Consider the following 12,781-nt stretch of genomic DNA (forward strand, 5'->3'; position numbering starts at 1 on the left):
AAAGGCCTTTCGTTGAGTTTTCTCATATTCATTACTTAGAATAAGGTCAAAGGGCAAGCCACCTGATGTTGGCAGTGAGACTACCCTAAAGGGGTACATTTCTGTTGACTGATGGAGGGCAGAAAGACAACCTTTACAGCAAGGCACTCCTATCTGCAGACCACAGCAGAAGAGCAAACCAATTGCTATTACCACTAGCAGGGGGGTAAAAATGCTTTTAAGTCACCCAAACCAATTACCAAAACCGCAACAACCCCACCAATTATTGTCACTATTTTGCGTTATGTGAGTGACAATGTCACGCAACTTAGCCAGTCTATTTTCAATGCTTTGGCTGTGATCAGAAAGGTTAAAGCAATAGAGACCCTTAAATTCCTCACAGCCATGATTATGCCGTAAGAGGAGGTAGTCTATTGCAGCGTGATTTTGGAGTACCCCTTCTCGGCCCCCTGTGAGTTCCGAGGCCAAGTCAGAGATTAAAGTGGAAGTTAGATTAATGGACTTTGCAAGGGCACAGGCCACTTTAGCAAGCTGGAGCTCTGCATCTAAGGCCAGGCCTGGGACTCCGACCAATGAAGTAGCAAGGGCTATGGCCTGAGATTTAGACACCAGATTTACCTTAGAATCACATGTTTCATCCAGAGGCAGGCCACGCCGAGCCCTCTGGGTTTGGGTAGGTCCAGGTGTCTCTAAAACTAGAGCATGGCCAGGGACAACCCCCATGGTTAATCGTCCGAGAGAACGGGGCCTCCCGAACTGTTAGCTGGGACATAGGTAAATGCGGTTAGTCCGCAGAGCAAAAACCACCCACGGGGAAGATATAAGTGTGCATAAAAATAAGTCGGGGTTGGGGAAACAGAACAATTCATCTCATGGTTGGTTAAATTAGTATCAACCTTCCGTGCCCCTACAATAGTAAAACAGGAAGTAACATTTGAGGACACGGCCATTAGCCTAATCTGAAGATGATGCTGGTTTGTATAGGGCTTAGGACTTGAGATAGAACCAAACCGAGACGGATGCCCAGCTGTCAATTTAATATTGAAACCAGCAAGTTTAGTATATTTGTGAATTTCTTGCAAGGGCATAGCCACCCCCACAAAACAAGTAGTAAATACAGACCCTAAAGTGTAACCACTCCCTACGCAGAAGTGGGAAGAATTAGAGGCTGTGACTGCTAAGGGGGCCCATCAGTTATTTTCCAGGGAACGGAAGGTTAAAGGGGCAAGCTGTCCAGAAACAGTAAACACCCATACAAGTATTAAAAACATGGCCAAATTAGAGTTATTTGCATTTAAACAATAACTTGAGTCCCAAATCTTCCGATGCTCTGGTTCCGGTCGGCTGAACAGTCCACTGCTCGGGGTCTGGATTCTGTGGTGGAATTACAGCTTTTAGTCGGGAGTAGTGAATCCAGCTCCTGGGTCCCTCTACTTTAGCCGCCATGTGGGAAACCAGTAAGACGAGATAGGGTCCTTTCCACTTTTCCAGGAGAGGTTCGTCCTTCCAGGTACGGACAAGGACGAAGTCACCAGGCTGTAGGGAATGGACAGGTGCATCCAAAGGGAGTGGCTGAGAGTCCTTAACGTACCTGTAAAAAGAACATAAAACAGCAGACAGAGAACACATATACTGAGACAAATAGCCACACCCAGCCTCCCATTCCCCTAGCAGGATCGGGGCACCATTCATAGGCCATGCCCTTCCAAAGATAATCTCGAAGGGGCTTAAACCAGTTCTACCCTTAGGAAGAGCCCGAATGCAAAGTAAAACCAAGGGTAGGGCATCAGGCCACTTTAAAGATGCTTCCTGACATATTTTGGTTAGGTGCCTCTTGAGTGTCTGATTAGTGCGCTCTACCACTCCACTGGCCTGTGGCCTCCAAGGGGTGTGAAGTTTCCAATTGAGCTGGAGGGTATCCGAGACATTCTGGACAATTTTTGAGGTGAAGTGTGTTCCCTGGTCAGACTCCATCCATCGAGGCAGGCCAAATCTAGGAAAAATCTCTTTAACAAGTTTAAGAGCCACAGTCTTCGCAGTGTTCCTCGGTTAATACTGTGATCCTTCTTTTGATGAGCCTGTAGTGCATTACTGCTACCTTTAAGGGGAGTTGTACGGCTTCCAAAAGCCGAAGAATTTGTAACCCGTGCTTGACCAGAGAGACCTGAGCCATCAGTAATCCCCTTTGTTTCCACAGACCTGCGTGGGCATGTAGCACACCAAAAGCATATTTAGAGTCCGTGAAGATATTAACTCTTTTCCCTTTTGACAATTCAGGCGCACGAGTTAAAGCCACTATTTCGGCTACTTGGGCTAAGGTTCCAGGGGGCAGGCTTTTTGCCTTCACAGTTTCATGGAGAGACACAACAGCATAGCCCGCCCTTCTAAGTCCATTTACAACAGTGCTACTGCCATCCGTGTACCACTCATAGTCTGCGTTAGGAAGAGGTTGATCCTTTAAATCCTGACGGCTGGAATACTGGGCATCTATAACTTCCAAGCAGTCATGTTCTTGGCCCTCTGTTTTTGGCAGCAGGGTGGCCGGGTTAAGGGAGGGGCAAGCCTGCAGGGTAACTTCGGGGTTCTCTAAGAGCTTAGCCTGATACCGGGCTACCCGAGCTTGGGTGAGCCAGAGACCCCCCCTTTGTGTCCGGTAAGGCTTGAGTATAGACTTGCACAGCCCCCGCCCAAAGTCAGTTTTTCTGCTTCCTCTAACACCAGAGCTGTAGCTGCAACTGCCCGTAAGCATGCCGGCCACCCCTTAGCAACCTGATCCAATTGTTTGGAGAAATAAGCCACTGGACGTTTTCAAGAGCCCAATAACTGTGTAAGGAGTCCCAGGGCCACCCTTTTTCATTCATGTACATACAATTGAAAGGGCTTAGAAAGATCAGCCAGACCCAGGGCTGGGGCTTCCATCAATTTTCTTTTTATTAAGGTAAAGGCATTATTTGCCTCTGTTGTCCAGTAAAATGGTTTTTAATTGGTCCCTTTAACACGTTCATAAAGTGGCTTAGCTAGCAGTCCAAAATCTGAAATCCATATGCTGCAAAATCCTACCATTCCCAGGAATGCTCTGAGCTGCTTGCGATTCCGGGGAGTAGAGACTCGACAAATAGCTTCAAACCTCCCCCTTGAGAGCTGGTGTTCCCTTTATCTGATCTGGAAGCCTAGGTAACGTACTTCGGGGAGGGCAATTTGGGCTTTATTTCTTGACACGCGATACCCCTGCAGCCCGAGAAAGTTTAAAAGACTTACGGTTGCCTGGAGACATACTTCTGGTCCCACTGCTGCTATTAATAAATCATCAGCGTACTGCAGGAGAAGGACTTTGTTCTCATTTTCCCATCCTTTCAAGTCCCGAGATAAAGCTTGGCCGAAGAGAGTGGGGGAGTTCTCAAATCCTTGTGCCAGCACCGTCCAACACGGCTGCCTTTTATTCCTGTTTGCGTCTTCCCATTTGAAGGAGAAAATTTCCTGGGACTGGGGCATCCTTTAAATCAAAAACTGAGAAATATGAATACTGTCCCCCCACAGAGGCTAGCAGTGTGTATGGGTTGGGCACAAGGGGGTGTAAAGTCTTAACCCACTCTTTGACTGCTCTTAAGTCCTGCACCAATCGATAACTGCTATCCGGTTTCTGGACTGGTAAGATAGGGGTATTCCAAGCTGAGTGATACTCCTGTAATACCCCACACTGCAGGAATTTATCTATAATTTTCTGTAATTCCTCCCTGGCCTCCTTCTAAGCACTTTGCTCATATCTCCGTTCTGCTTCTGCCCGTGCCTTAGCTAAAACCTGGTTTCGCTCCACTTCAGAGAGGAAAGGCATTATTTGCCTCTGTTGTCTTTGTGAGGGGAGGGAAGTGCTGGGTTTTTTGGATTTCAGAAGTGATAAGCCTAACCATTCTTGGTGCTGTATAAATAGAGCTGTAGTGGCAAAACAGGCTGTGTGTTGTGAAACAGAGGGTGATTGTGTGCTACAAGGTATAAACTGGTCACTCACTGAAGGTGTCAGGAAAAACTTCTTTAATGTTTGCATCTGGAGAGGTACAATAAGTGGGTTTTCCCATTCCCTGAGCTGGTTACTGCAGCAGTCAGTCAGTTAATCCCAGTGGTGTGATTTGGTAAAGTGATGAGTGTGTAACTGCTGATATGCCCTCCTGGAATCTCTGCATTTTTTTTTTTTAATTTTAAAAAATTCCACCATCAAAACTTATCCTTTTAATACAATACAGCACTGTGTGACTGTTGTGTGATACAGTTCAGACAGCATTACTTCACATGACAGATTTCTTTAATAAGATATCTACTTCCAGGAACCTTATTTCCCCAAAATCTGGGAAAAACAATAGGTGAGTGCAGAGAACATAATTCTGTTTCACTTATTTAAGTTAAGAATCTTGCTTATGCTTTTGATAAGCTCAAGTCATTTGTTTGTAGTAAGACAACATGTTATCTAGACTTTGGTAAACTGGTTGCTGATCCTCCGAATTGTTGTGGTAATTCTGCATCGATGGAAACGGCTTGTTCTGTGTTGACTCCTGTCCCAGTTCATCATGAGAGGATCCAAGCTTGTTCCAGCTCTGGCTTTGGTAGTTATTGGCTCTCTTTTGACAAACAAAGTAATTGGAAGGTGTTGCAAATTCCGGATCTCGTTCATCTGCACATTTCTTTGACCATTGTCCAAAAGTAAATTTTCCCTTTATCCCACTCTCGAACATAGTGCACACCAGCCTTTGTATCTTTTCTCTCCTGAATGATGACCTTCACTTTTCTACTCTCTGCAACTCTTGGAGCCACAGGGGCTTCTGGTTCAGCTGGTAGTGGTCCAATAACTTCTTCCTCTTCTTCCATTTTCTAGTTTGTTTGCTTCTTCCTCTAGTCCGTCTTTTCTTAGTCTCTTTATCTTTCTTGCTTTAAGTTTAGAAACCTTGTTTTCAGAACTGCCTTTCGTTTTTCCTTTAAATGTTCACGTTTAGTCCTTTGGTCTGTGGTCTGCTCTCTTAGCATTTCCAAAGTCTCCATTTGCTTATTTCTCTGTGCTCCATCACGAGCAAAGGCAAAGTAGCCAACACCAAGTTGTCTGGCCTCGTTTTCTCTAATGTCCTCATAATGTATGGGTCCCACAGTTTCTTTAGGGCCTCTTCTTCCTCTCTTTTCCATTACTGCCGCTAAAGTTCGTCTCATATCTTTAGACAATAGAGTCTCCTCCTCAGTGCCTTGTTTTTTCCCCCGAAGTTCTTTATCCATTTTAAGCAGATTTGGCAAATCCTTCTTCATACAGTGTCTAGATTGGCCTAAGGAATCCACATAATCAACCCATTCTTCATTCGGATCCTGTGGGGGTGGTATTTGTATTTCTATTTTCTATCCCTTTATCGTCCTCCTGTTCTGATGCCTTTCTAGCAGCTTCACTCTCGCACAGATCATGTATTTCTCTCTGTTTGTCTATGATCTTCTGAGTGAAATCCATAAGGTACAAATCAGTTTCTTCATCTGGAAAGTCTCCTTTTGTCATCTTCTCATATAGCTTTGCTTTCTCTCCCAGTTTCTGCCTCACTTTCTCTAATGTTTGATCTTCTGTCTTCTGCTCAACATCTTTCTCAGCTCGTCTTGAAACCCCTGTGTTCTGCTTATTCCAAATGCTTGGTTTGTTGTTTGGGGTTTTACAAAGAGTCCCGCATCTTTCAGAAGTTTTTCTTTCTTGAATTCTTCTTGCTTTCAGAAGTGTTCAGCCTTTAAATCTACCAACGAGGCGACCGTGACCTCCAGTGGCTTCTTCCTACAGTCCATGGCGCCTCTGTGCTGGGGCACGGGAAACTGGCTGCAAGGCAGAAAGATCTTGAAAGAGGAGTTGTACTCTTAAACTAGTTCTTGCTTCCACAGTACTTAATATTTTCAATGAAGCCAAGTGTGCCAAAGGTGCTGTTGTATATTGCCAATTTGGTAAGCACTTTTTGCATTTTAAATACTTTATCATCTCTGATTCTAAATGACATTTTCTGCCATTTCTCATCTACTCAGAGTACATAGATGCTGTACTATTACCCATTACTGTGTCTCTTTTCCAATTATTTGATTCTCTGTACTCTAGCATTGAGAGGCTTTTCTTTGCATAATGACTGTACAGTTTCTTAATATTAATATAATAAATGTTCTTGCACTTTGAGTGCACTTCAGTATAACCTGAAAGTGAACTTTAAAGTGTTTGGGCTGAGTTCTAATGTAGTTTATTGTTACTAATTCTTCAGAAGTACATCCTCAGGATATTCTATTATTTGGTACCAAACCCTACCCTTCATTGTCTAAATTAGAATTTGTAACTCTCACATTAATAACCAGAAATGGATTTATTCTAAAAATTTAGATACTCTGAATATATTTTAAAAGAAAACAATTCCTTTCTCTCAGTATTTAGGTCAACATAAAGATATCATAATGCAGGTAACACTGTAAGATATCAGCTTGTGCGGGGCTATTGAAGTCAGAGCACAATGTTCTGTGATTACTCAAATACCAGTTAACTATATTTAGGGCCTTACCAAATTCACAGCCATGAAAAATGTGTCACAGACAGTGAAATCTGGTCTTTTTGGTGTGCTTTTACCCTATACTATACAGATTTCACAGGGGGAGTCCTGGGTTTCTCAATCTGGGGGTCCTGATCCAAAAGGGATTTGAGGGGGGGGCCACAAAGTTATTTTAGGATTGTCAAGTATTGCCACCCTTACTTTGGCACTGACTTCAGAGCTGGGTGGCTGGAGAGGGGGCACCCAGCTCTGAAGGCAGTGCCCCACCAGCAGTAGTGCAGAAAGGGTAGCAGTATCATAACATGCCATCCTTACTTCTGCGCTGCTGCTGGCGGTGGCGCTGCCTTCAGAGCTGGGCTCTTGGCCAGCAACCTCCACTCTCCAGCTGCCCAGCTCTGAAGGCAGCGCAGTAACAGTAGCAGATGGAGATGTGGAAAGTAGGATTCTAGGTCCCTGCAGAAATGTATCATGTTCATGGGTCTGGAGGGGCAAAAGAACGATGCTAGCTCTGTCCACATATCTATTCAAGTGACACCATCATAGGACCTAATCACATTAGCCACACCATCAGGAGCTCATTCACCTGCACATCTACCAATGTGATACATGCCATCATGTGCCAGCAATGCCCCTCTGCCATTTACATTGGCCAAACTGGACAGTCTCTACGCAAAAGAATAAATGGACACAAATCTGACATCAGGAATCATAACATTCAAAAACCAGTAGAACACTTCAGCCTCTCTGGCCATTCAGTAACAGATTTAAAGGTGGCAGTTTTGCAACAGAAAAGCTTCAAAACCAGACTCCAGTGAGAAACTGCTGAACTTGAATTGATATGCAAACTGGATACTATCAGTTTAGGCTTAAATAGAGACTGGAATGGCTGAGCCATCACACACATTGAATCTATTTCTCCTGTGTTAAGTATCTTGTCAAACTGTCTTAAATGGGCTATATTGATTATCACTACAAAAGTTTTTTTTCTCCTGCTGACAACAGTTCATCTTAATTAATTAGCCTCTTTGAGTTGGTTGGGCAACTCCCACCTTTTCATGTTCCCTGTATGTATATATATCTCCTCACTATGTTCCATTCTGTGCATCTGATGAAGTGGGCTGTAGCCCACGAAAGCTTATGCTCAAATAAATTTGTTAGTCTTTAAGGTGCCACGAATACTCCTGTTCTGTTTAGTAAAAGATCATCCTCGTCGACGTGACGATTCCGTTCGAGAACAGGACCCCGGCCTTCTGCAAAGCCCGAGCCCGTAAACTCGAAAAATATGCCCCCTTGGCTGACACCCAAAGGGCAAAGGGCTACGAGGTTTACACCGATGCCTTGATCGTCGGGGCGCTGGGTGCCTGGGACCCCTGTAATGAACGTGTACTTAGGGCTTGTGGGGTGGGCCATCGCTATGCACGGCTCATGAGACGTTTGATGGTCTCGGACACTATCCGGTGGTCTAGGGACATTTACACAGAGCACGTCACCGGCCACCGCCAATATCAGGAGTGAGCCGGTGTGGCTTCTTGCACCTACGGGGGGGAGACCACCTATAAACCCCCCCTACTGAACCATATCCCCTGAACCCACCGAACTGGATTCCACCGTGTGAGGGTCATCCTGTCCCCATTACCCGGCCCGCTTACTTATACCCATGACTGCGTGTAACTCACTGTATGAGCGATGTACCCTCACTGCTTCCTTACTGCTTCTTGATCCCACCCACCGTACACCCCGCATTGGGGACATTGCAGACTGTATATATTATATGCTAACCAATTTCCAAATACCAGCGTCCCCCTATATTCTGTATGTTACCCCAATGACCAATAACTGACGCTTCAAACTCTTTGTATCACCTGGGTTTCACATGGGACATGGGGAAGCTGACTCTAGATAAAGTGCTAAAAAATGGGCAAAATAAGCAAACTTGGAAAATAGGGAGTAATTTTCTAATCTTTGTTGTGGTAATTTTGGATGTTATCTGACATTTATTTACTGTTGTTTACTATTTATTTATAAGTAAGTATCTCTTTTTAAAGTTGGCGGTGTCCCTTTAACAATTAGTATGACATCAGTTCTTAGCCAGAACTTTTGGATTTCTCTTCAATTCTTGTGTTGTGCTCTATGTATTTGTCTATATTTCTGCAGTATTTGCCTAGTAAAATTTTCATAGCTGCTTGAGCAACATTAATTGAGTTTTGTGTTTTAGGGCAAAGTCTTTGGAATATCACTTCATTCGTTACCTCAGTCAGTTGTACCAGAGTATGGAAGTATTCCAAGGTCAGTAAAGATTGTGTGTTTTTAAACTGGAACCATACTTACTTTGGGGCTGTCTACATTATTTACCGATTTAATTTTGAGTGTCTTTTTTTTCTTCAACAAAAAATATTTTTCAAAGTAGAGAGGAATTCCACAATTGTTTTTCTGGGACTGGTCAGGCTTCTCAGGGGAAGAGAATTCTCTCTTAGAAAGAGAGGTTGGAAAACAGACAGGAACCTGTAAGGTTATCACTCACTTGCATTTACTTTCAGTTTCTTACTGTGATTGGAGAAAACAAACCATTTTCTAAAATACTATTTTCTGTGACATTATTTATCACAGGCAAATTGAACTGTGCAATGCTATAAAACATACTGTGACTTTCTTTCCTCAGCTTTCTTGTCGATGCTTGCGAATATTTAGAAGAGCATATTCACACTGAAGGACTCTTCAGGAAATCTGGATCTTTTGTTCGTTTAAAAACATTAAAGGTATCCTTTTTCTTCTTCTTGCTTTCCAAGAGTGATTGTATTGGACTTGAGCTAAATTTCACCTCCCTGTCTATATGTCTAACTTTTTGCTTCTCTTTAGAAGCAATTGTGTTTTGTTCTGGGAGTAGTTGGATCGTTCTGATCACTAGTCACTGGACCCCCTTCACCTCTCTCCAGAAGACAAACTTCAGTTCTTTGTGTACAGTTATTGAAACAACCAAAGAACTGTTTTTTCAGCTTTCTGGAGTGTGAGAGGAAGGGCATGAGATTAAACAAAAAAAAAATTATTTTTAGATATCATGGGAACTTAAACTTGGCAGCTTTCTCTCACAGCAAGGTGGGTGGGGGAGAAACTATAAATCCACAAATAATAAATAAAAAGTAGCTTTGGCTATGATTTGTCACCAGGTATCATTCTTATCTGAAAAAAATGGAGAATTAAAACTGGGAGGATTTGAGATAAAAACAAAGCATCTTGTCTGCTATGTGGCATGGGGATTTGGGCATGTAACTCCTTGTGTACGATAAGTAGGGCCCTACCGAATGCACTGTCCATTTTGTCAATTTCACAGTCATGGGAATTTTAAAATCATAAATTTCATGATTTCAGCTATTTAAATCTGAAATTTCATGGTGTTGTAATTGTAGGGCTCCTGACTGAAAAAGGAGTTTTTGTGTGTGGTGGTGGTGGTGGTGGTTTCTAAGTGTATTGTAGGGGGCATTGCTGTACTGCTACCCTGATTTCTGCACTGTTGCTGACAGTGGCGCTGCCTTCAGAGCTGAGTAGCTGGAGAGTGGCGGCTGCTGGCTGGGAGCACAGCTCTGAAGGTAGAGCCAGCAGCAGTGCAGAAGTACAGGGTCTACAAACCAACTGTCTCCAGCCACCCAGCTTTGAAGGTGGTGCAGAAGTAAAGGTGGCAATGCTGCGACCCTTCTAAAATAACCTTGCCATTCCCCACCGTTGCAACTCCCTTTTGGGTCAGGACCCATAATTTGAGAAATGCTGGTTTCCCCCAGGAAATCTGTGTATTGTGTGTTTTTCACCCTATACAAGTCCAGATTTCATGGTCCGTGATGTGTTTTTCATGGCTGTGAATTTGTTAGGGCCCTAATGGTAAGACTACAAACTGGTAAAGATAAGACATGTAATAAATCACTTTTGAAGGCCTCAATTTATGGTACTTATGAACCATTTCAGAGTCAACTGGATCAAGGTGAAAACTGTCTACCTGCAGCACTGCCATGTGATGTTGCAGGGCTTCTTAAACAGTTCTTTAGAGAGTTACCAGAGCCGATCCTTCCAACTGATCTACAGGAAGCTCTTTTCAAGGCTCAGCACCTGGAAAATGAAGAGAAGAACACTGCCACAGTGCTGCTTTCCTGTCTTGTGGCTGACAGAACAATAAATACTTTGCGATACTTTTTCAACTTTCTCAGAAATGTGTCCCTAAGGTAAGTAGAGAAATATAGGTCTGGTACTTGTAACCAACTCTGAGAATTCCTATAATATGTCTAAGATCAGAGGAGGGCTGTAACTTTCTCTGGTCAGTATTATGACTATAAATATTCTTAATGACATTCATTTACCGGTAATAATGTAAGCATTATGTCATTTCCTTAATGCTTCTGTTCTGATCGAGAGAATATAAAGACAAAACTGATACTTGCAAGCTCTAATCTTTTCTTTCTTTTTAATAAGATCCAGTGAGAACAAAATGGATAGCAGTAATCTGGCAGTGATTTTTGCCCCAAACCTCTTACACTCAAGTGATAATGAAAAGATGTCCGTTAACACAGAAAAAAAGCTTCGTTTGCAGGCTGCTGTTGTGCAAACACTTATTGATCGTGCAGCAGATATTGGTAAGATGACAACTGAATAACTTGTTGAAATAACTATGCATTAATTTATATTAAATAAAAATATGTTTATATAATCATAGTTTCCATTTTTTAAAAATTCTATAAACATCTAATTCAGGACGTGTACCAGAATTTATCCTGGAAAAAATACCTGCTATGTTAGGTATTGATGTTCTTGATTCTACTCCTTCACTGAAAGGCTATGAAGAAAGTGAATCTCCTAGTCAGTGTAAAAGAAGGAGAAGACGAAGTGTTGGGGGTAAGTACATAATACTGAAAATTTGACTGACTGCAGTTCAGTGAGTAAATATAAAAATAAACTCAACTGAGGGTTTAGTACCATGTAGAAAACAAAATCCCGCTTCTCCCTAAGTGCCACAGACTGCTGTATCAACTGGCTGTGAAGTTTGCGAAGCTCAGGTTGAAAATGGTGAACTTTTATAAAAGGTTTCACAAAGTTGGAAAACTTCTTAACATTTCTTAATTATTGATGTAAAAACTACTAGGTTGTGCAGTCATGCCATAACATTTCTTTTGCATGTCCTCTTCATTCTGAACAAAAAGGTTTGTTTTCTTTCAGGCTATGTGTGGCAGGATAAATGTTTAGCTTTTAGGCTCTGGAGACCTGGTTTCAAATCCTATTTTGAGTCGCAAATGAAAATAGTTTTGAGGTGTCTTCCTAGTCTTTAGTGAGCGAGAGTGTTCACATAAAACGACCACACAGCCTCTGGCACAGTTGGCATTTCTGTTCAAGAGTGGGCCAGGCCTGGAATAACACCGGTATTGTACATTGGAACACACATGCTCTGAGAAAAAGCTTATCCATGTTAAACTGGCTTTAGTGCTCAGGAAGCGAGCAACTAAAAATAGCAAACAAGCTATAAAGTCACAGAATTAAATGCACAGGATCTTTCTCTCCAACTATATATATTATAAAGCTATCAAACTTGACAGAATATTATGGCTATGAGATACTTATTTTCCCGTGTGTTGCTCACATGAGGCATTCATGTAGCTTGCAAAATGAATACGTGATACAGGATCCACAAATCCAGACAATCACATTGATTGTCCAGGTTAGTTGATTTGATTGCTTAGAGAAATTGATAGGCTTTCATGAACTAAATTATCATAGAATATCAGGGCTGAAAAGGACTTCAGGAGGTCATCTAGTCCAACCCCCTGCTGAAAGCAGGACCAATCCCCAGATAGATTTTTGCCCCAGATCTGTAAATGACCCCCTCGTGGATTGAACTCACAACCCTGGGTTTAGCAGGTCAATGCTCAAACCACTGAGCTAGCCCTCCCCCTGAATATTAAAATCAGGAATAGGTATGTTTATGTACTCCTGGCAAAAATACTCCTTAAACCAACACCATATTACTTCCTTACTCTAAAAATGCCTACTGAATTCTAAATTGACACATTGCATTTATTGCAGACTGTCTGTATTTTGTTTCCCATTTTAACCAGCACATATGTAAAGAATTTGCTAGCTCTTTCCCAAACCTCGCTGATCACTTTTTTTTAAATTAATCTTCTAACCAGCCTATTGGCCTCAATCTATTACATTACTTGGAAGATCTGAAACAAGGATGAGAATTGTACTAGTAGCCTTTTCCATTCAACAAA

The 12,781-nt window shown here is 42.4% G+C and overlaps 2 protein-coding genes and 1 pseudogene across 5 annotated transcripts in view; 1 reads left to right on the plus strand and 2 right to left on the minus strand.

The window, feature by feature from the left end:
• Positions 1-12,781, plus strand: part of LOC115650046 (neuroendocrine protein 7B2) — a 99,771-nt gene that overhangs the window by 20,547 nt on the left and 66,443 nt on the right. For 3 of the 4 annotated variants that reach the window (XM_030559401.1, XM_030559398.1, XM_030559399.1), the window contains exons 2-6: positions 8,749-8,819; positions 9,193-9,289; positions 10,488-10,741; positions 10,989-11,149; positions 11,268-11,408. In XM_030559401.1, coding sequence (XP_030415261.1) covers positions 11,005-11,149; positions 11,268-11,408 — 286 coding nt within the window. In that variant the 5' untranslated portion in view covers positions 8,749-8,819; positions 9,193-9,289; positions 10,488-10,741; positions 10,989-11,004. Of the gene's footprint in view, positions 1-5,853; positions 5,950-8,748; positions 8,820-9,192; positions 9,290-10,487; positions 10,742-10,988; positions 11,150-11,267; positions 11,409-12,781 lie in introns of those variants that run through there. The other variant, XM_030559400.1, reaches the window with a different exon arrangement.
• On the minus strand, positions 1,763-3,245 carry LOC115650048. Its single transcript, XM_030559405.1, has one exon. It carries the CDS (start codon positions 2,747-2,749, stop codon positions 2,018-2,020), a length of 732 nt encoding a protein of 243 aa, XP_030415265.1. The 5' UTR covers positions 2,750-3,245; the 3' UTR covers positions 1,763-2,017.
• LOC115650047 overlaps positions 4,390-12,781 on the minus strand; it is a 45,890-nt pseudogene continuing 37,498 nt past the window's right edge.

The sequence above is a fragment of the Gopherus evgoodei genome, chromosome 4 (assembly GCF_007399415.2).
Source record: "Gopherus evgoodei ecotype Sinaloan lineage chromosome 4, rGopEvg1_v1.p, whole genome shotgun sequence".
Classification (NCBI taxonomy): domain Eukaryota; kingdom Metazoa; phylum Chordata; order Testudines; family Testudinidae; genus Gopherus; species Gopherus evgoodei.